This window comes from Oncorhynchus masou, unplaced genomic scaffold (genome assembly GCF_036934945.1).
Source record: "Oncorhynchus masou masou isolate Uvic2021 unplaced genomic scaffold, UVic_Omas_1.1 unplaced_scaffold_2242, whole genome shotgun sequence".
In the NCBI taxonomy this organism is placed as follows: Eukaryota; Metazoa; Chordata; class Actinopteri; order Salmoniformes; family Salmonidae; genus Oncorhynchus; species Oncorhynchus masou.
This window is the reverse complement of record NW_027008716.1, coordinates 30,001-53,125: the sequence shown is the minus strand read 5'-3', so window position 1 is coordinate 53,125 and position 23,125 is coordinate 30,001. Positions and strand designations below refer to the sequence as shown.

Here is a 23,125-nt window from a genome sequence, read left to right as displayed (position 1 = left end):
GACAGAGGAGTCTTTATTTTATCAGGGAGTCCTACTGAGACAGGTGTCTTTATTTTATCAGGGAGTCCTACTGAGACAGAGGTGTCTTTATTTTATCAGGGAGTCCTACTGAGACAGTCTTTATTTTATCAGGGAGTCCTACTGAGACAGTCTTTATTTTATCAGGGAGTCCTACTGAGACAGGTGTCTTTATTTTATCAGGGAGTCCTACTGAGACAGAGGTGTCTTTATTTTATCAGGGAGTCCTACTGAGACAGTCTTTATTTTATCAGGGAGTCCTACTGAGACAGTCTTTATTTTATCAGGGAGTCCTACTGAGACAGGTGTCTTTATTTTATCAGGGAGTCCTACTGAGACAGAGGTGTCTTTATTTTATCAAGGAGTCCTACTGAGACAGAGGTGTCTTTATTTTATCAGGGAGTCCTACTGAGACAGAGGTGTCTTTATTTTATCAGGGAGTCCTACTGAGACAGAGGAGTCTTTATTTTATCAGGGAGTCCTACTGAGACAGTCTTTATTTTATCAGGGAGTCCTACTGAGACAGAGGTGTCTTTATTTTATCAGGGAGTCCTACTGAGACAGGTGTCTTTATTCTATCAGGGAGTCCTACTGAGACAGTCTTTATTTTATCAGGGAGTCCTACTGAGACAGTCTTTATTTTATCAGGGAGTCCTACTGAGACAGTCTTTAATTTATCAGGGAGTCCTACTGAGACAGTCTTTATTTTATCAGGGAGTCCTACTGAGACAGAGGTGTCTTTATTTTATCAGGGAGTCCTACTGAGACAGGTGTCTTTATTTTATCAGGGAGTCCTACTGAGACAGTCTTTATTTTATCAGGGAGTCCTACTGAGACAGTCTTTATTCTATCAGGGAGTCCTACTGAGACAGAGGTGTCTTTATTTTATCAGGGAGTCCTACTGAGACAGGTGTCTTTATTTTATCAGGGAGTCCTACTGAGACAGGTGTCTTTATTTTATCAGGGAGTCCTACTGAGACAGGTGTCTTTATTTTATCAGGGAGTCCTACTGAGACAGGTGTCTTTATTTTATCAGGGAGTCCTACTGAGACAGGTGTCTTTATTTTATCAGGGAGTCCTACTGAGACAGAGGTGTCTTTATTTTATCAGGGAGTCCTACTGAGACAGTCTTTATTTTATCAGGGAGTCCTACTGAGACAGGTGTCTTTATTTTATCAGGGAGTCCTACTGAGACAGTCTTTATTCTATCAGGGAGTCCTACTGAGACAGAGGTGTCTTTATTTTATCAGGGAGTCCTACTGAGACAGGTGTCTTTATTTTATCAGGGAGTCCTACTGAGACAGAGGTGTCTTTATTTTATCAGGGAGTCCTACTGAGACAGAGGTGTCTTTATTTTATCAGTGAGTCCTACTGAGACAGGGGTGTCTTTATTTTATCAGGGAGTCCTACTGAGACAGAGGTGTCTTTATTTTATCAGGGAGTCCTACTGAGTCAGGGGTGTCTTTATTTTATCAGGGAGTCCTACTGAGACAGAGATCTCTTTATTTTATCAGGGAGTCCTACTGAGACAGGGGTGTCTTTATTTTATCAGGGAGTCCTACTGAGACAGTCTTTATTTTATCAGGGAGTCCTACTGAGACAGAGGTGTCTTTATTTTATCAAGGAGTCCTACTGAGACAGAGGTGTCTTTATTTTATCAAGGAGTCCTACTGAGACAGAGGTGTCTTTATTTTATCAAGGAGTCCTACTGAGACAGGTGTCTTTATTTTATCAGGGAGTCCTACTGAGACAGGGGTGTCTTTATTTTATCAAGGAGTCCTACTGAGACAGAGGTGTCTTTATTTTATCAGGGAGTCCTACTGAGACAGTCTTTATTTTATCAGGGAGTCCTACTGAGACAGAGGTGTCTTTATTTTATCAAGGAGTCCTACTGAGACAGAGGTGTCTTTATTTTATCAGGGAGTCCTACTGAGACAGGTGTCTTTATTTTATCAGGGAGTCCTACTGAGTCAGAGGTGTCTTTATTTTATCAGGGAGTCCTACTGAGACAGAGGTGTCTTTATTTTATCAGGGAGTCCTACTGAGACCCAGGTGTCTTTATTTTATCAGGGAGTCTTACTGAGACAGGTGTCTTTATTTTATCAGGGAGTCCTACTGAGACAGGTGTCTTTATTTTATCAGGGAGTCCTACTGAGACAGGTGTCTTTATTTAATCAGGGAGTCCTACTGAGACAGAGGTGTCTTTATTTTATCAGGGAGTCCTACTGAGACAGAGGTGTCTTTATTTTATCAGGGAGTCCTACTGAGACAGAGGTGTCTTTATTTTATCAGGGAGTCCTACTGAGACAGGTGTCTTTATTTTATCAGGGAGTCCTACTGAGACATGTGTCTTTATTTTATCAGGGAGTCCTACTGAGACAGGTGTCTTTATTTTATCAGGGAGTCATACTGAGACAGGTGTCTTTATTTTATCAGGGAGTCATACTGAGACAGTCTTTATTTTATCAGGGAGTCCTACTGAGACAGGTGTCTTTATTTTATCAGGGAGTCCTACTGAGACAGGTGTCTTTATTTTATCAGGGAGTCCTACTGAGACAGAGGTGTCTTTATTTTATCAGGGAGTCCTACTGAGACAGGTGTCTTTATTTTATCAGGGAGTCCTACTGAGACAGGTGTCTTTATTTTATCAGGGAGTCCTACTGAGACAGGTGTCTTTATTTTATCAGGGAGTCCTACTGAGACAGGTGTCTTTATTTTATCAGGGAGTCCTACTGAGACAGGTGTCTTTATTTTATCAGGGAGTCCTACTGAGACCCAGGTGTCTTTATTTTATCAGGGAGTCCTACTGAGACCCAGGTGTCTTTATTTTATCAGGGAGTCCTACTGAGACAGGTGTCTTTATTTTATCAGGGAGTCCTACTGAGACCCAGGTGTCTTTATTTTATCAGGGAGTCCTACTGAGACAGGTGTCTTTATTTTATCAGGGAGTCCTACTGAGACAGAGGTGTCTTTATTTTATCAGGGAGTCCTACTGAGACAGAGGTGTCTTTATTTTATCAGGGAGTCCTGCTGAGACAGAGGTGTCTTTATTTTATCAAGGAGTCCTACTGAGACAGAGGTGTCTTTATTTTATCAGGGAGTCCTACTGAGACAGGTGTCTTTATTTTATCAGGGAGTCCTACTGAGACCCAGGTGTCTTTATTTTATCAGGGAGTCCTACTGAGACAGGGGTGTCTTTATTTTATCAGGGAGTCCTACTGAGACAGTCTTTATTTTATCAGGGAGTCCTACTGAGACAGAGGTGTCTTTATTTTATCAGGGAGTCCTACTGAGACAGAGGTGTCTTTATTTTATCAGGGAGTCCTACTGAGACAGTCTTTATTTTATCAGGGAGTCCTACTGAGACAGTCTTTATTTTATCAGGGAGTCCTACTGAGACAGTCTTTATTTTATCAGGGAGTCCTACTGAGACAGGTGTCTTTATTTTATCAGGGAGTCCTACTGAGACAGGTGTCTTTATTTTATCAAGGAGTCCTACTGAGTCAGAGGTGTCTTTATTTTATCAGGGAGTCCTACTGAGACAGAGGTGTCTTTATTTTATCAGGGAGTCCTACTGAGACAGAGGTGTCTTTATTTTATCAGGGAGTCCTACTGAGACAGTCTTTATTTTATCAGGGAGTCCTACTGAGACAGTCTTTATTTTATCAGGGAGTCCTACTGAGACAGAGGTGTCTTTATTTTATCAAGGAGTCCTACTGAGACAGAGGTGTCTTTATTTTATCAGGGAGTCCTACTGAGACAGGTGTCTTTATTTTATCAGGGAGTCCTACTGAGTCAGAGGTGTCTTTATTTTATCAGGGAGTCCTACTGAGACAGAGGTGTCTTTATTTTATCAGGGAGTCCTACTGAGACCCAGGTGTCTTTATTTTATCAGGGAGTCTTACTGAGACAGGTGTCTTTATTTTATCAGGGAGTCCTACTGAGACAGGTGTCTTTATTTTATCAGGGAGTCCTACTGAGACAGGTGTCTTTATTTAATCAGGGAGTCCTACTGAGACAGAGGTGTCTTTATTTTATCAGGGAGTCCTACTGAGACAGAGGTGTCTTTATTTTATCAGGGAGTCCTACTGAGACAGAGGTGTCTTTATTTTATCAGGGAGTCCTACTGAGACAGGTGTCTTTATTTTATCAGGGAGTCCTACTGAGACATGTGTCTTTATTTTATCAGGGAGTCCTACTGAGACAGGTGTCTTTATTTTATCAGGGAGTCCTACTGAGACAGGTGTCTTTATTTTATCAGGGAGTCCTACTGAGACAGTCTTTATTTTATCAGGGAGTCCTACTGAGACAGGTGTCTTTATTTTATCAGGGAGTCCTACTGAGACAGGTGTCTTTATTTTATCAGGGAGTCCTACTGAGACAGGGGTGTCTTTATTTTATCAGGGAGTCCTACTGAGACAGGTGTCTTTATTTTATCAGGGAGTCCTACTGAGACAGTCTTTATTTTATCAGGGAGTCCTACTGAGACAGTCTTTATTTTATCAGGGAGTCCTACTGAGACAGTCTTTATTTTATCAGGGAGTCCTACTGAGACAGTCTTTATTTTATCAGGGAGTCCTACTGAGACAGGTGTCTTTATTTTATCAGGGAGTCCTACTGAGACAGTCTTTATTTTATCAGGGAGTCCTACTGAGACAGTCTTTATTCTATCAGGGAGTCCTACTGAGACAGAGGTGTCTTTATTTTATCAGGGAGTCCTACTGAGACAGGTGTCTTTATTTTATCAGGGAGTCCTACTGAGACAGGTGTCTTTATTTTATCAGGGAGTCCTACTGAGACAGAGGTGTCTTTATTTTATCAGGGAGTCCTACTGAGACAGAGGTGTCTTTATTTTATCAGTGAGTCCTACTGAGACAGGGGTGTCTTTATTTTATCAGGGAGTCCTACTGAGACAGAGGTGTCTTTATTTTATCAGGGAGTCCTACTGAGACAGAGGTGTCTTTATTTTATCAGGGAGTCCTACTGAGACAGAGGTGTCTTTATTTTATCAGGGAGTCCTACTGAGACAGGTGTCTTTATTTTATCAGGGAGTCCTACTGAGACAGGGGTGTCTTTATTTTATCAGGGAGTCCTACTGAGACAGAGGTGTCTTTATTTTATCAGGGAGTCCTACTGAGACAGTCTTTATTTTATCAGGGAGTCCTACTGAGACAGGTGTCTTTATTTTATCAGGGAGTCCTACTGAGACAGGTGTCTTTATTTTATCAGGGAGTCCTACTGAGACAGAGGAGTCTTTATTTTATCAGGGAGTCCTACTGAGACAGGTGTCTTTATTTTATCAGGGAGTCCTACTGAGACAGAGGTGTCTTTATTTTATCAGGGAGTCCTACTGAGACAGTCTTTATTTTATCAGGGAGTCCTACTGAGACAGAGGTGTCTTTATTTTATCAAGGAGTCCTACTGAGACAGAGGTGTCTTTATTTTATCAGGGAGTCCTACTGAGACAGGTGTCTTTATTTTATCAGGGAGTCCTACTGAGACCCAGGTGTCTTTATTTTATCAGGGAGTCCTACTGAGACCGTCTTTATTTTATCAGGGAGTCCTACTGAGACAGAGGTGTCTTTATTTTATCAGGGAGTCCTACTGAGACAGAGGTGTCTTTATTTTATCAGGGAGTCCTACTGAGACAGTCTTTATTTTATCAGGGAGTCCTACTGAGACAGTCTTTATTTTATCAGGGAGTCCTACTGAGACAGTCTTTATTTTATCAGGGAGTCCTACTGAGACAGGTGTCTTTATTTTATCAGGGAGTCCTACTGAGACAGAGGTGTCTTTATTTTATCAAGGAGTCCTACTGAGACAGAGGTGTCTTTATTTTATCAGGGAGTCCTACTGAGACAGAGGTGTCTTTATTTTATCAGGGAGTCCTACTGAGACAGAGGTGTCTTTATTTTATCAGGGAGTCCTACTGAGACAGAGGTGTCTTTATTTTATCAGGGAGTCCTACTGAGACAGAGGTGTCTTTATTTTATCAGGGAGTCCTACTGAGACAGGTGTCTTTATTCTATCAGGGAGTCCTACTGAGACAGTCTTTATTTTATCAGGGAGTCCTACTGAGACAGTCTTTATTTTATCAGGGAGTCCTACTGAGACAGTCTTTAATTTATCAGGGAGTCCTACTGAGACAGTCTTTATTTTATCAGGGAGTCCTACTGAGACAGAGGTGTCTTTATTTTATCAGGGAGTCCTACTGAGACAGGTGTCTTTATTTTATCAGGGAGTCCTACTGAGACAGGTGTCTTTATTTTATCAGGGAGTCCTACTGAGACAGGTGTCTTTATTCTATCAGGGAGTCCTACTGAGACAGGTGTCTTTATTTTATCAGGGAGTCCTACTGAGACAGGTGTCTTTATTTTATCAGGGAGTCCTACTGAGACAGAGGTGTCTTTATTTTATCAGGGAGTCCTACTGAGACAGTCTTTATTTTATCAGGGAGTCCTACTGAGACAGGTGTCTTTATTTTATCAGGGAGTCCTACTGAGACAGGTGTCTTTATTTTATCAGGGAGTCCTACTGAGACAGAGGTGTCTTTATTTTATCAGGGAGTCCTACTGAGACAGAGGTGTCTTTATTTTATCAGTGAGTCCTACTGAGACAGGGGTGTCTTTATTTTATCAGGGAGTCCTACTGAGACAGAGGTGTCTTTATTTTATCAGGGAGTCCTACTGAGACAGGGGTGTCTTTATTTTATCAGGGAGTCCTACTGAGACAGAGATCTCTTTATTTTATCAGGGAGTCCTACTGAGACAGAGGTGTCTTTATTTTATCAGGGAGTCCTACTAAGACAGGGGTGTCTTTATTTTATCAGGGAGTCCTACTGAGACAGTCTTTATTTTATCAGGGAGTCCTACTGAGACAGAGGTGTCTTTATTTTATCAAGGAGTCCTACTGAGACAGAGGTGTCTTTATTTTATCAAGGAGTCCTACTGAGACAGAGGTGTCTTTATTTTATCAAGGAGTCCTACTGAGACAGGTGTCTTTATTTTATCAGGGAGTCCTACTGAGACAGGGGTGTCTTTATTTTATCAAGGAGTCCTACTGAGACAGAGGTGTCTTTATTTTATCAGGGAGTCCTACTGAGACAGTCTTTATTTTATCAGGGAGTCCTACTGAGACAGAGGTGTCTTTATTTTATCAAGGAGTCCTACTGAGACAGAGGTGTCTTTATTTTATCAGGGAGTCCTACTGAGACAGGTGTCTTTATTTTATCAGGGAGTCCTACTGAGTCAGAGGTGTCTTTATTTTATCAGGGAGTCCTACTGAGACAGAGGTGTCTTTATTTTATCAGGGAGTCCTACTGAGACCCAGGTGTCTTTATTTTATCAGGGAGTCTTACTGAGACAGGTGTCTTTATTTTATCAGGGAGTCCTACTGAGACAGGTGTCTTTATTTTATCAGGGAGTCCTACTGAGACAGGTGTCTTTATTTAATCAGGGAGTCCTACTGAGACAGAGGTGTCTTTTATTTTATCAGGGAGTCCTACTGAGACAGAGGTGTCTTTATTTTATCAGGGAGTCCTACTGAGACAGAGGTGTCTTTATTTTATCAGGGAGTCCTACTGAGACAGGTGTCTTTATTTTATCAGGGAGTCCTACTGAGACATGTGTCTTTATTTTATCAGGGAGTCCTACTGAGACAGGTGTCTTTATTTTATCAGGGAGTCCTACTGAGACAGGTGTCTTTATTTTATCAGGGAGTCCTACTGAGACAGGGGTGTCTTTATTTTATCAGGGAGTCCTACTGAGACCCAGGTGTCTTTATTTTATCAGGGAGTCCTACTGAGACAGAGGTGTCTTTATTTTATCAGGGAGTCCTACTGAGACAGGTGTCTTTATTTTATCAGGGAGTCCTACTGAGACAGAGGTGTCTTTATTCTATCAGGGAGTCCTACTGAGACAGTCTTTATTTTATCAGGGAGTCCTACTGAGACAGAGGTGTCTTTATTTTATCAGGGAGTCCTACTGAGACAGGGGTGTCTTTATTTTATCAGGGAGTCCTACTGAGACAGGTGTCTTTATTTTATCAAGGAGTCCTACTGAGACCCAGGTGTCTTTATTTTATCAGGGAGTCCTACTGAGACAGGGGTGTCTTTATTTTATCAGGGAGTCCTACTGAGACAGAGGTGTCTTTATTTTATCAGGGAGTCCTACTGAGACAGAGGTGTCTTTATTTTATCAGGGAGTCCTACTGAGACAGAGGTGTCTTTATTTTATCAGGGAGTCCTACTGAGACAGTCTTTATTTTATCAGGGAGTCCTACTGAGACAGTCTTTATTTTATCAGGGAGTCCTACTGAGACAGGGGTGTCTTTATTTTATCAGGGAGTCCTACTGAGACAGAGGTGTCTTTATTTTATCAGGGAGTCCTACTGAGACAGAGGTGTCTTTATTTTATCAGGGAGTCCTACTGAGACAGTCTTTATTTTATCAGGGAGTCCTACTGAGACAGAGGTGTCTTTATTTTATCAAGGAGTCCTACTGAGACAGGTGTGTCTTTATTTTATCAGGGAGTCCTACTGAGACAGGGGTGTCTTTATTTTATCAGGGAGTCCTACTGAGACAGAGGTGTCTTTATTTTATCAAGGAGTCCTACTGAGACAGTCTTTATTTTATCAGGGAGTCCTACTGAGACAGAGGAGTCTTTATTTTATCAAGGAGTCCTACTGAGACAGTCTTTATTTTATCAGGGAGTCCTACTGAGACAGAGGTGTCTTTATTTTATCAGGGAGTCCTACTGAGACAGGTGTCTTTATTCTATCAGGGAGTCCTACTGAGACAGTCTTTATTTTATCAGGGAGTCCTACTGAGACAGTCTTTATTTTATCAGGGAGTCCTACTGAGACAGTCTTTATTTTATCAGGGAGTCCTACTGAGACAGTCTTTATTTTATCAGGGAGTCCTACTGAGACAGGTGTCTTTATTTTATCAGGGAGTCCTACTGAGACAGTCTTTATTTTATCAGGGAGTCCTACTGAGACAGTCTTTATTCTATCAGGGAGTCCTACTGAGACAGAGGTGTCTTTATTTTATCAGTGAGTCCTACTGAGACAGGGGTGTCTTTATTTTATCAGGGAGTCCTACTGAGACAGAGGTGTCTTTATTTTATCAGGGAGTCCTACTGAGACAGAGGTGTCTTTATTTTATCAGGGAGTCCTACTGAGACAGAGGTGTCTTTATTTTATCAGGGAGTCCTACTGAGACAGGGGTGTCTTTATTTTATCAGGGAGTCCTACTGATACAGAGGTGTCTTTATTTTATCAGGGAGTCCTACTGAGACAGTCTTTATTTTATCAGGGAGTCCTACTGAGACAGGTGTCTTTATTTTATCAGGGAGTCCTACTGAGACAGGTGTCTTTATTTTATCAGGGAGTCCTACTGAGACAGAGGAGTCTTTATTTTATCAGGGAGTCCTACTGAGACAGGTGTCTTTATTTTATCAGGGAGTCCTACTGAGACAGAGGTGTCTTTATTTTATCAGGGAGTCCTACTGAGACAGTCTTTATTTTATCAGGGAGTCCTACTGAGACAGTCTTTATTTTATCAGGGAGTCCTACTGAGACAGGTGTCTTTATTTTATCAGGGAGTCCTACTGAGACAGAGGTGTCTTTATTTTATCAGGGAGTCCTACTGAGACAGTCTTTATTTTATCAGGGAGTCCTACTGAGACAGTCTTTATTTTATCAGGGAGTCCTACTGAGACAGGTGTCTTTATTTTATCAGGGAGTCCTACTGAGACAGAGGTGTCTTTATTTTATCAAGGAGTCCTACTGAGACAGAGGTGTCTTTATTTTATCAGGGAGTCCTACTGAGACAGAGGTGTCTTTATTTTATCAGGGAGTCCTACTGAGACAGAGGAGTCTTTATTTTATCAGGGAGTCCTACTGAGACAGTCTTTATTTTATCAGGGAGTCCTACTGAGACAGAGGTGTCTTTATTTTATCAGGGAGTCCTACTGAGACAGGTGTCTTTATTCTATCAGGGAGTCCTACTGAGACAGTCTTTATTTTATCAGGGAGTCCTACTGAGACAGTCTTTATTTTATCAGGGAGTCCTACTGAGACAGTCTTTAATTTATCAGGGAGTCCTACTGAGACAGTCTTTATTTTATCAGGGAGTCCTACTGAGACAGAGGTGTCTTTATTTTATCAGGGAGTCCTACTGAGACAGGTGTCTTTATTTTATCAGGGAGTCCTACTGAGACAGTCTTTATTTTATCAGGGAGTCCTACTGAGACAGTCTTTATTCTATCAGGGAGTCCTACTGAGACAGAGGTGTCTTTATTTTATCAGGGAGTCCTACTGAGACAGGTGTCTTTATTTTATCAGGGAGTCCTACTGAGACAGGTGTCTTTATTTTATCAGGGAGTCCTACTGAGACAGGTGTCTTTATTTTATCAGGGAGTCCTACTGAGACAGGTGTCTTTATTTTATCAGGGAGTCCTACTGAGACAGGTGTCTTTATTTTATCAGGGAGTCCTACTGAGACAGAGGTGTCTTTATTTTATCAGGGAGTCCTACTGAGACAGTCTTTATTTTATCAGGGAGTCCTACTGAGACAGGTGTCTTTATTTTATCAGGGAGTCCTACTGAGACAGTCTTTATTCTATCAGGGAGTCCTACTGAGACAGAGGTGTCTTTATTTTATCAGGGAGTCCTACTGAGACAGGTGTCTTTATTTTATCAGGGAGTCCTACTGAGACAGAGGTGTCTTTATTTTATCAGGGAGTCCTACTGAGACAGAGGTGTCTTTATTTTATCAGTGAGTCCTACTGAGACAGGGGTGTCTTTATTTTATCAGGGAGTCCTACTGAGACAGAGGTGTCTTTATTTTATCAGGGAGTCCTACTGAGTCAGGGGTGTCTTTATTTTATCAGGGAGTCCTACTGAGACAGAGATCTCTTTATTTTATCAGGGAGTCCTACTGAGACAGGGGTGTCTTTATTTTATCAGGGAGTCCTACTGAGACAGTCTTTATTTTATCAGGGAGTCCTACTGAGACAGAGGTGTCTTTATTTTATCAAGGAGTCCTACTGAGACAGAGGTGTCTTTATTTTATCAAGGAGTCCTACTGAGACAGAGGTGTCTTTATTTTATCAAGGAGTCCTACTGAGACAGGTGTCTTTATTTTATCAGGGAGTCCTACTGAGACAGGGGTGTCTTTATTTTATCAAGGAGTCCTACTGAGACAGAGGTGTCTTTATTTTATCAGGGAGTCCTACTGAGACAGTCTTTATTTTATCAGGGAGTCCTACTGAGACAGAGGTGTCTTTATTTTATCAAGGAGTCCTACTGAGACAGAGGTGTCTTTATTTTATCAGGGAGTCCTACTGAGACAGGTGTCTTTATTTTATCAGGGAGTCCTACTGAGTCAGAGGTGTCTTTATTTTATCAGGGAGTCCTACTGAGACAGAGGTGTCTTTATTTTATCAGGGAGTCCTACTGAGACCCAGGTGTCTTTATTTTATCAGGGAGTCTTACTGAGACAGGTGTCTTTATTTTATCAGGGAGTCCTACTGAGACAGGTGTCTTTATTTTATCAGGGAGTCCTACTGAGACAGGTGTCTTTATTTAATCAGGGAGTCCTACTGAGACAGAGGTGTCTTTATTTTATCAGGGAGTCCTACTGAGACAGAGGTGTCTTTATTTTATCAGGGAGTCCTACTGAGACAGGTGTCTTTATTTTATCAGGGAGTCCTACTGAGACATGTGTCTTTATTTTATCAGGGAGTCCTACTGAGACAGGTGTCTTTATTTTATCAGGGAGTCCTACTGAGACAGGTGTCTTTATTTTATCAGGGAGTCCTACTGAGACAGTCTTTATTTTATCAGGGAGTCCTACTGAGACAGGTGTCTTTATTTTATCAGGGAGTCCTACTGAGACAGGTGTCTTTATTTTATCAGGGAGTCCTACTGAGACAGGGGTGTCTTTATTTTATCAGGGAGTCCTACTGAGACAGGTGTCTTTATTTTATCAGGGAGTCCTACTGAGACAGGTGTCTTTATTTTATCAGGGAGTCCTACTGAGACAGGTGTCTTTATTTTATCAGGGAGTCCTACTGAGACAGGTGTCTTTATTTTATCAGGAGTCCTACTGAGACAGGTGTCTTTATTTTATCAGGGAGTCCTACTGAGACCCAGGTGTCTTTATTTTATCAGGGAGTCCTACTGAGACAGGTGTCTTTATTTTATCAGGGAGTCCTACTGAGACAGAGGTGTCTTTATTTTATCAGGGAGTCCTACTGAGACAGAGGTGTCTTTATTTTATCAGGGAGTCCTGCTGAGACAGAGGTGTCTTTATTTTATCAAGGAGTCCTACTGAGACAGAGGTGTCTTTATTTTATCAGGGAGTCCTACTGAGACAGGTGTCTTTATTTTATCAGGGAGTCCTACTGAGACCCAGGTGTCTTTATTTTATCAGGGAGTCCTACTGAGACAGGGGTGTCTTTATTTTATCAGGGAGTCCTACTGAGACAGTCTTTATTTTATCAGGGAGTCCTACTGAGACAGAGGTGTCTTTATTTTATCAGGGAGTCCTACTGAGACAGAGGTGTCTTTATTTTATCAGGGAGTCCTACTGAGACAGTCTTTATTTTATCAGGGAGTCCTACTGAGACAGTCTTTATTTTATCAGGGAGTCCTACTGAGACAGTCTTTATTTTATCAGGGAGTCCTACTGAGACAGGTGTCTTTATTTTATCAGGGAGTCCTACTGAGACAGGTGTCTTTATTTTATCAAGGAGTCCTACTGAGTCAGAGGTGTCTTTATTTTATCAGGGAGTCCTACTGAGACAGAGGTGTCTTTATTTTATCAGGGAGTCCTACTGAGACAGAGGTGTCTTTATTTTATCAGGGAGTCCTACTGAGACAGTCTTTATTTTATCAGGGAGTCCTACTGAGACAGTCTTTATTTTATCAGGGAGTCCTACTGAGACAGAGGTGTCTTTATTTTATCAAGGAGTCCTACTGAGACAGAGGTGTCTTTATTTTATCAGGGAGTCCTACTGAGACAGGTGTCTTTATTTTATCAGGGAGTCCTACTGAGTCAGAGGTGTCTTTATTTTATCAGGGAGTCCTACTGAGACAGAGGTGTCTTTATTTTATCAGGGAGTCCTACTGAGACCCAGGTGTCTTTATTTTATCAGGGAGTCTTACTGAGACAGGTGTCTTTATTTTATCAGGGAGTCCTACTGAGACAGGTGTCTTTATTTTATCAGGGAGTCCTACTGAGACAGGTGTCTTTATTTAATCAGGGAGTCCTACTGAGACAGAGGTGTCTTTATTTTATCAGGGAGTCCTACTGAGACAGAGGTGTCTTTATTTTATCAGGGAGTCCTACTGAGACAGAGGTGTCTTTATTTTATCAGGGAGTCCTACTGAGACAGGTGTCTTTATTTTATCAGGGAGTCCTACTGAGACATGTGTCTTTATTTTATCAGGGAGTCCTACTGAGACAGGTGTCTTTATTTTATCAGGGAGTCCTACTGAGACAGGTGTCTTTATTTTATCAGGGAGTCCTACTGAGACAGTCTTTATTTTATCAGGGAGTCCTACTGAGACAGGTGTCTTTATTTTATCAGGGAGTCCTACTGAGACAGGTGTCTTTATTTTATCAGGGAGTCCTACTGAGACAGGGGTGTCTTTATTTTATCAGGGAGTCCTACTGAGACAGGTGTCTTTATTTTATCAGGGAGTCCTACTGAGACAGGTGTCTTTATTTTATCAGGGAGTCCTACTGAGACAGGTGTCTTTATTTTATCAGGGAGTCCTACTGAGACAGGTGTCTTTATTTTATCAGGGAGTCCTACTGAGACAGGTGTCTTTATTTTATCAGGGAGTCCTACTGAGACCCAGGTGTCTTTATTTTATCAGGGAGTCCTACTGAGACAGGTGTCTTTATTTTATCAGGGAGTCCTACTGAGACAGGTGTCTTTATTTTATCAGGGAGTCCTACTGAGACCCAGGTGTCTTTATTTTATCAGGGAGTCCTACTGAGACAGGTGTCTTTATTTTATCAGGGAGTCCTACTGAGACAGAGGTGTCTTTATTTTATCAGGGAGTCCTACTGAGACAGAGGTGTCTTTATTTTATCAGGGAGTCCTGCTGAGACAGAGGTGTCTTTATTTTATCAAGGAGTCCTACTGAGACAGAGGTGTCTTTATTTTATCAGGGAGTCCTACTGAGACAGGTGTCTTTATTTTATCAGGGAGTCCTACTGAGACCCAGGTGTCTTTATTTTATCAGGGAGTCCTACTGAGACAGGGGTGTCTTTATTTTATCAGGGAGTCCTACTGAGACAGTCTTTATTTTATCAGGGAGTCCTACTGAGACAGAGGTGTCTTTATTTTATCAGGGAGTCCTACTGAGACAGAGGTGTCTTTATTTTATCAGGGAGTCCTACTGAGACAGTCTTTATTTTATCAGGGAGTCCTACTGAGACAGTCTTTATTTTATCAGGGAGTCCTACTGAGACAGTCTTTATTTTATCAGGGAGTCCTACTGAGACAGGTGTCTTTATTTTATCAGGGAGTCCTACTGAGACAGGTGTCTTTATTTTATCAAGGAGTCCTACTGAGACCCAGGTGTCTTTATTTTATCAAGGAGTCCTACTGAGACAGAGGTGTCTTTATTTTATCAGGGAGTCCTACTGAGACAGAGGTGTCTTTATTTTATCAGGGAGTCCTACTGAGACAGAGGTGTCTTTATTTTATCAGGGAGTCCTACTGAGACAGAGGTGTCTTTATTTTATCAGGGAGTCCTACTGAGACAGAGGTGTCTTTATTTTATCAAGGAGTCCTACTGAGACGGTCTTTATTTTATCAGGGAGTCCTACTGAGACAGAGGTGTCTGTATTTTATCAGGGAGTCCTACTGAGACAGAGGTGTCTTTATTTTATCAGGGAGTCCTACTGAGACAGAGGTGTCTTTATTTTATCAGGGAGTCCTACTGAGACAGTCTTTATTTTATCAGGGAGTCCTACTGAGACAGAGGTGTCTTTATTTTATCAGGGAGTCCTACTGAGACAGGTGTCTTTATTCTATCAGGGAGTCCTACTGAGACAGTCTTTATTTTATCAGGGAGTCCTACTGAGACAGTCTTTATTTTACCAGGGAGTCCTACTGAGACAGTCTTTATTCTATCAGGGAGTCCTACTGAGACAGAGGTGTCTTTATTTTATCAGGGAGTCCTACTGAGACAGGTGTCTTTATTTTATCAGGGAGTCCTACTGAGACAGGTGTCTTTATTTTATCAGGGAGTCCTACTGAGACAGAGGTGTCTTTATTTTATCAGGGAGTCCTACTGAGACAGTCTTTATTTTATCAGGGAGTCCTACTGAGACAGGTGTCTTTATTTTATCAGGGAGTCCTACTGAGACAGTCTTTATTCTATCAGGGAGTCCTACTGAGACAGAGGTGTCTTTATTTTATCAGGGAGTCCTACTGAGACAGGTGTCTTTATTTTATCAGAGGGAGTCCTACTGAGACAGAGGTGTCTTTATTTTATCAGGGAGTCCTACTGAGACAGAGGTGTCTTTATTTTATCAGGGAGTCCTACTGAGACAGAGGTGTCTTTATTTTATCAGGGAGTCCTACTGAGACAGTCTTTATTTTATCAGGGAGTCCTACTGAGACAGAGGGGTCTTTATTTTATCAGGGAGTCCTACTGAGACAGAGGTGTCTTTATTTTATCAGGGAGTCCTACTGAGACAGAGGTGTCTTTATTTTATCAGGGAGTCCTACTGAGACAGAGGTGTCTTTATTTTATCAGGGAGTCCTACTGAGACAGAGGTGTCTTTATTTTATCAGGGAGTCCTACTGAGACAGTCTTTATTTTATCAGGGAGTCCTACTGAGACAGGTGTCTTTATTTTATCAGGGAGTCCTACTGAGACAGAGGTGTCTTTATTTTATCAGGGAGTCCTACTGAGACAGGGGTGTCTTTATTTTATCAGGGAGTCCTACTGAGACAGAGGTGTCTTTATTTTATCAGGGAGTCCTACTGAGACAGGGGTGTCTTTATTTTATCAGGGAGTCCTACTGAGACAGTCTTTATTTTATCAGGGAGTCCTACTGAGACAGGTGTCTTTATTTTATCAGGGAGTCCTACTGAGACAGAGGTGTCTTTATTTTATCAGGGAGTCCTACTGAGACAGAGGTGTCTTTATTTTATCAGGGAGTCCTACTGAGACAGAGGTGTCTTTATTTTATCAGGGAGTCCTACTGAGACAGAGGTGTCTTTATTTTATCAGGGAGTCCTACTGAGACCCAGGTGTCTTTATTTTATCAGGGAGTCCTACTGAGACAGAGGTGTCTTTATTTTATCAGGGAGTCCTACTGAGACAGAGGTGTCTTTATTTTATCAGGGAGTCCTACTGAGACAGAGGTGTCTTTATTTTATCAGGGAGTCCTACTGAGACAGAGGTGTCTTTATTTTATCAGGGAGTCCTACTGAGACCCAGGTGTCTTTATTTTATCAGGGAGTCCTACTGAGACCCAGGTGTCTTTATTTTATCAGGGAGTCCTACTGAGACAGGTGTCTTTATTTTATCAGGGAGTCCTACTGAGACAGGTGTCTTTATTTTATCAGGGAGTCCTACTGAGACAGGTGTCTTTATTTTATCAGGGAGTCCTACTGAGACAGAGGTGTCTTTATTTTATCAGGGAGTCCTACTGAGACAGGTGTCTTTATTTTATCAGGGAGTCCTACTGAGACAGGTGTCTTTATTTTATCAGGGAGTCCTACTGAGACAGGTGTCTTTATTTTATCAGGGAGTCCTACTGAGACCCAGGTGTCTTTATTTTATCAGGGAGTCCTACTGAGACCCAGGTGTCTTTATTTTATCAGGGAGTCCTACTGAGACCCAGGTGTCTTTATTTTATCAGGGAGTCCTACTGAGACAGGTGTCTTTATTTTATCAGGGAGTCCTACTGAGACAGGTGTCTTTATTTTATCAGGGAGTCCTACTGAGACAGGTGTCTTTATTTTATCAGGGAGTCCTACTGAGACAGAGGTGTCTTTATTTTATCAGGGAGTCCTACTGAGACAGGTGTCTTTATTTTATCAGGGAGTCCTACTGAGACCCAGGTGTCTTTATTTTATCAGGGAGTCCTACTGAGACAGGTGTCTTTATTTTATCAGGGAGTCCTACTGAGACAGGTGTCTTTATTTTATCAGGGAGTCCTACTGAGACAGGGGTGTCTTTATTTTATCAGGGAGTCCTACTGAGACAGAGGTGTCTTTATTTTATCAGGGAGTCCTACTGAGACAGGTGTCTTTATTTTATCAGGGAGTCCTACTGAGACAGGGGTGTCTTTATTTTATCAGGGAGTCCTACTGAGACAGAGGTGTCTTTATTTTATCAGGGAGTCCTACTGAGACAGGTGTCTTTATTTTATCAGGGAGTCCTACTGAGACAGAGGTGTCTTTATTTTATCAGGGAGTCCTACTGAGACCCAGGTGTCTTTATTTTATCAGGGAGTCCTACTGAGACAGAGGTGTCTTTATTTTATCAGGGAGTCCTACTGAGACAGAGGTGTCTTTATTTTATCAGGGAGTCCTACTGAGACAGGTGTCTTTATTTTATCAGGGAGTCCTACTGAGACAGAGGTGTCTTTATTTTATCAGGGAGTCCTACTGAGACAGGTGTCTTTATTTTATCAGGGAGTCCTACTGAGACAGGGGTGTCTTTATTTTATCAGGGAGTCCTACTGAGACAGTCTTTATTTTATCAGGGAGTCCTACTGAGACAGAGGTGTCTTTATTTTATCAGGGAGTCCTACTGAGACAGAGGTGTCTTTATTTTATCAGGGAGTCCTACTGAGACAGTCTTTATTTTATCAGGGTGTCCTACTGAGACAGGTGTCTTTATTTTATCAGGGAGTCCTACTGAGACAGAGGTGTCTTTATTTTATCAGGGAGTCCTACTGAGACAGAGGTGTCTTTATTTTATCAGGGAGTCCTACTGAGACAGGTGTCTTTATTTTATCAGGGAGTCCTACTGAGACAGAGGGGTCTTTATTTTATCAGGGAGTCCTACTGAGACAGAGGTGTCTTTATTTTATCAGGGAGTCCTACTGAGACAGAGGTGTCTTTATTTTATCAGGGAGTCCTACTGAGACAGAGGTGTCTTTATTTTATCAGGGAGTCCTACTGAGACAGAGGTGTCTTTATTTTATCAGGGAGTCCTACTGAGACAGTCTTTATTTTATCAAGGAGTCCTACTGAGACAGGTGTCTTTATTTTATCTGGGAGTCCTACTGAGACAGAGGTGTCTTTATTTTATCAGGGAGTCCTACTGAGACAGGTGTCTTTATTTTATCAGGGAGTCCTACTGAGACAGGGGTGTCTTTATTTTATCAGGGAGTCCTACTGAGACAGAGGTGTCTTTATTTTATCAGGGAGTCCTACTGAGACAGAGGTGTCTTTATTTTATCAGGGAGTCCTACTGAGACAGTCTTTATTTTATCAGGGAGTCCTACTGAGACAGGTGTCTTTATTTTATCAGGGAGTCCTACTGAGACAGAGGTGTCTTTATTTTATCAGGGAGTCCTACTGAGACAGAGGTGTCTTTATTTTATCAGGGAGTCCTACTGAGACAGGTGTCTTTATTTTATCAGGGAGTCCTACTGAGACAGAGGTGTCTTTATTCTATCAGGGAGTCCTACTGAGACAGGTGTCTTTATTTTATCAGGGAGTCCTACTGAGACAGAGGTGTCTTTATTTTATCAGGGAGTCCTACTGAGACAGTCTTTATTTTATCAGGGAGTCCTACTGAGACAGGTGTCTTTATTTTATCAGGGAGTCCTACTGAGACAGAGGTGTCTTTATTTTATCAGGGAGTCCTACTGAGACAGAGGGGTCTTTATTTTATCAGGGAGTCCTGAATGAGAGAAAATACACTCTTCAAAATAGAAATCCAAAATGCAAACAGAAATAAAAACACGGTCATGACATCAAACCCATTCCTCAGTAATTAGATCCTCAATCAGCTTTCTGAATTGACCTAGAAGCACCAGAACATCACATTGAGGAACGTTTTGAGGATTGTTCCACAGCTAAGGTGCAAGAACTAAATGCTCCGGTAGAGACCGGAGGAATTTCCAGAGTTAGCCATCCCTGAGACCGTGTGTGGAAACTCTCTTATATCTAAAGTTTCGTAAGGATTTTAGGTATAGTGGGACTTTTACAAAAAAGGGGCTTTTATAAATGAAAACATAGAAACATATCAACCTACGTGACATCACAGAGGACCAACCAGCTGTCTGATAGAGAATGTGGTGATGACATCACAGAGGACCAACCAGCTGTCTGATAGAGAATGTGGTGATGACATCACAGAGGACAAACCAGCTGTCTGATAGAGAATGTGGTGATGACATAACAGAGGACCAACCAGCTGTCTGATAGAGAATGTGGGGATGACATCACAGAGGACCAACCAACTGTCTGATAGAGAATGTGGTGATGACATCACAGAGGACCAACCAGCTGTCTGATAGAGAATGTGGTGATGACATCACAGAGGACCAACCAGCTGTCTGATAGAGAATGTGGTGATGACATCACAGAGGACCAACCAGCTGTCTGATAGAGAATGTGGGGATGACATCACAGAGGACCAACCAGCTGTCTGATAGAGAATGTGGTGATGACATCACAGAGGACCAACCAACTGTCTGATAGAGAATGTGGTGATGACATAACAGAGGACCAACCAACTGTCTGATAGAGAATGTGGGGATGACATCACAGAGGACCAACCAGCTGTCTGATAGAGAATGTGGGGATGACATAACAGAGGACCAACCAACTGTCTGATAGAGAATGTGGGGATGACATCACAGAGGACCAACCAGCTGTCTGATAGAGAATGTGGTGATGACATAACAGAGGACCAACCAACTGTCTGATAGAGAATGTGGGGATGACATCACAGAGGACCAACCAACTGTCTGATAGAGAATGTGGTGACGACATCACAGAGGACCAACCAACTGTCTGATAGAGAATGTGGGGATGACATCACAGAGGACCAACCAACTGTCTGATAGAGAATGTGGTGATGACATCACAGAGGACCAACCAACTGTCTGATAGAGAATGTGGTGATGACATCACAGAGGACCAACCAGCTGCTTTCTACTATGTAGCGAGAGGCAGGACCTGTTTCTATAGAAGACGGCCATTTTTATTCTTAACTAACTCTTCAATATCCTTTTAAAAGACCGCTTTTTATATAGCCAGAGGAACATATATTTGTAAGCAGAGACACGATCAATATGGGCACCGTCCAAAGTACGTATGCTGAAATCATCAACATTATTATTTTATGTGCTCTCGAGAAATCATGTACTTAGTTTTACCGGCATTCAGCACTCATTTCCGGTCAGTGTTTCTGTGATACAAAGGCAGCCTGTAGTTCAGAGAGCAAACTGTGGGGGCGATATCATGCACGACAGTATCAGAATACAAGTGTAGGTTACATATTATGCACATTCTATCTGTGAGGTCGTGTTTAAACCAGTGACACGTAGCCTGGTCTTGGCCAATTGAGGAAAGCATCTGAATTAGCAGTGAGTGATCTACGGTATGGAAAGCATCTGAATTAGCAGTGAGTGATCGACGGTATAGAAAGCCTCTGAATTAGCAGTGAGTGATCGACGGTATGGAAAGCATCTGAATTAGCAGTGAGTGATCGACGGTATGGAAAGCATCTGAATTAGCAGTGAGTGATCTACGGTATGGAAAGCATCTGAATTAGCAGTGAGTGATCGACGGTATGGAAAGCATCTGAATTAGCAGTGAGTGATCGACGGTATGGAAAGCATCTGAATTAGCAGTGAGTGATCGACGGTATCGAAAGCCTCTGAATTAGCAGTGAGTGATCGACAGTATGGAATGCCTCTGAATTAGCAGTGAGTGATCGACGGTATGGAAAGCATCTGAATTACCAGTGAGTGATCGACGGTATGGAAAGCATCTGAATTAGCAGTGAGTGATCGACGGTATGGAATGCCTCTGAATTAGCAGTGAGTGATCGACGGTATGGAATGCCTCTGAATTAGCAGTGAGTGATCTACGGTATGGAAAGCCTCTGAATTACCAGTGAGTGATCGACGGTATGGAAAGCATCTGAATTAGCAGTGAGTGATCTACGGTATGGAAAGCCTCTGAATTAGCAGTGAGTGATCGACGGTATAGAAAGCCTCTGAATTAGTAGTGAGTGATCGGCGGTATGGAAAGCATCTGAATTAGCAGTGAGTGATCTACGGTATTGAAAGCCTCTGAATTAGCAGTGAGTGATCTACGGTATGGAAAGCCTCTGAATTACCAGTGAGTGATCGACGGTATGGAAAGCATCTGAATTAGCAGTGAGTGATCTACGGTATGGAAAGCCTCTGAATTAGCAGTGAGTGATCGACGGTATAGAAAGCCTCTGAATTAGCAGTGAGTGATCTACGGTATGGAAAGCATCTGAATTAGCAGTGAGTGATCTACGGTATGGAAAGCCTTTGAATTAGCAGTGAGTGATCGACGGTATCGAAAGCCTCTGAATTAGCAGTGAGTGATCGACGGTATCGAAAGCCTCTGAATTAGCAGTGAGTGATCAACAGTATGGAAAGCATCTGAATTAGCAGTGAGTGATCGACGGTAAGGAATGCCTCTGAATTAGCAGTGAGTGATCGACGGTATGGAATGCCTCTGAATTAGCAGTGAGTGATCAACAGTATGGAATGCCTCTGAATTAGCAGTGAGTGATCGACAGTATGGAATGCCTCTGAATTAGCAGTGAGTGATCGACGGTATGGAAAGCATCTGAATTAGCAGTGAGTGATCGACGGTATGGAAAGCCTCTGAATTGGCAGTGAGGGAAGCACCAGTGTTGCCTCTTTATCCGTACAGTCAACATCATTTATAACTATGTACATTTTAGAATACAGATCAAAGATTCTAATATTTTAGCAAGAAGGTTTAGAAATGGGCGGATAATGATTCAGGTCACAAAGGTCTGGACCTACGTGTAGGTGCAGGACGTGGTGCGCCTGCCAAACCTTGGGGATAGTACCAGATATAATCAGCAGGTTAGAAATATGGGTTATTCATCAGTCAAGGGGGCAGAGAGTTGCAGTAAAAATTAATGAAGCGTATCAGTGGATTTAAAAAATATATTTTTATAAGCAAGGCATCTAGCACATCAGATAATAAAAAATAATTAAGTATATTTTTTTTCTCCCCAATTTCGTCATATCCAATTGGTAGTTAGTCTCATCGCTGCATCTCCCATACAGACTCGGGAGAGGCAACAGTCGAGAGCCGTGCGTCCTCCGAAACACAACCCAACCAGCCCTGCTGTCTCGCTGCTGTCTCGCTGCCCTGCTGTCTCGCTGTCTCGCTGCTGTCTCGCTGCTGTCTCGCTGCTGTCTCGCTGCTGTCTCGCTGCTTTGCTGTCTCGCTGCTGTCTCGCTGCTTTGCTGTCTCGCTGCTGTCTCGCTGCCCTGCTGTCTCGCTGTCTCGCTGCCCTGCTGTCTCGCTGTCTCGCTGCCCTGCTGTCTCGCTGCCCTGCTGTCTCGCTGCCCTGCTGTCTCGCTGCCCTGCTGTCTCGCTGTCTCGCTGCCCTGCTGTCTCGCTGCTGTCTCGCTGCTGTCTCGCTGCTGTCTCGCTGCTGTCTCGCTGCTGTCTCGCTGCTTTGCTGTCTCGCTGCTGTCTCGCTGACCTGCAGTCTCGCGGGACGCCAGTCTATAGGCTACACACACACACACACACACACACACACACACACACACACACACACACACACACACACTGATCGTCCTCTCCTCTCCTGCAGGTTGATTACCAGATGGGTTTCCATGTGGACAACCCTGCAGCTATGAACCAACCACAGAGCAACATCTCTACCCAGGGGGAGGTGCCTCGCACAGCCTCAGGTCTGTCAACCAATCAGCACTTCCTTCAGACAGTATTCACACCCCTGGTCTATTTTTGTGTTGTGTCACAGCCTGACTTTAACTATGGGTGAAATTACCCCTCAAAACCCCATAATGTCAATTGTGTTTTTTAAAATGTTTTATAAATGTGAAAAGTTTTGAGTC

At 42.4% G+C, this 23,125-nt stretch overlaps 1 protein-coding gene across 1 annotated transcript in view; it reads left to right on the top strand.

The window, feature by feature from the left end:
• The window catches only part of LOC135533140 (tyrosine-protein kinase RYK-like), a gene marked incomplete at both ends in the record, with an annotated part of 62,048 nt that overhangs the window by 14,357 nt on the left and 24,566 nt on the right, over nt 1-23,125 (top strand). The window contains one exon of the mRNA XM_064960549.1: nt 22,861-22,960. Within this exon, the coding sequence (XP_064816621.1) occupies nt 22,861-22,960 (100 nt within the window). The remainder of the gene's footprint in view (nt 1-22,860; nt 22,961-23,125) is intronic.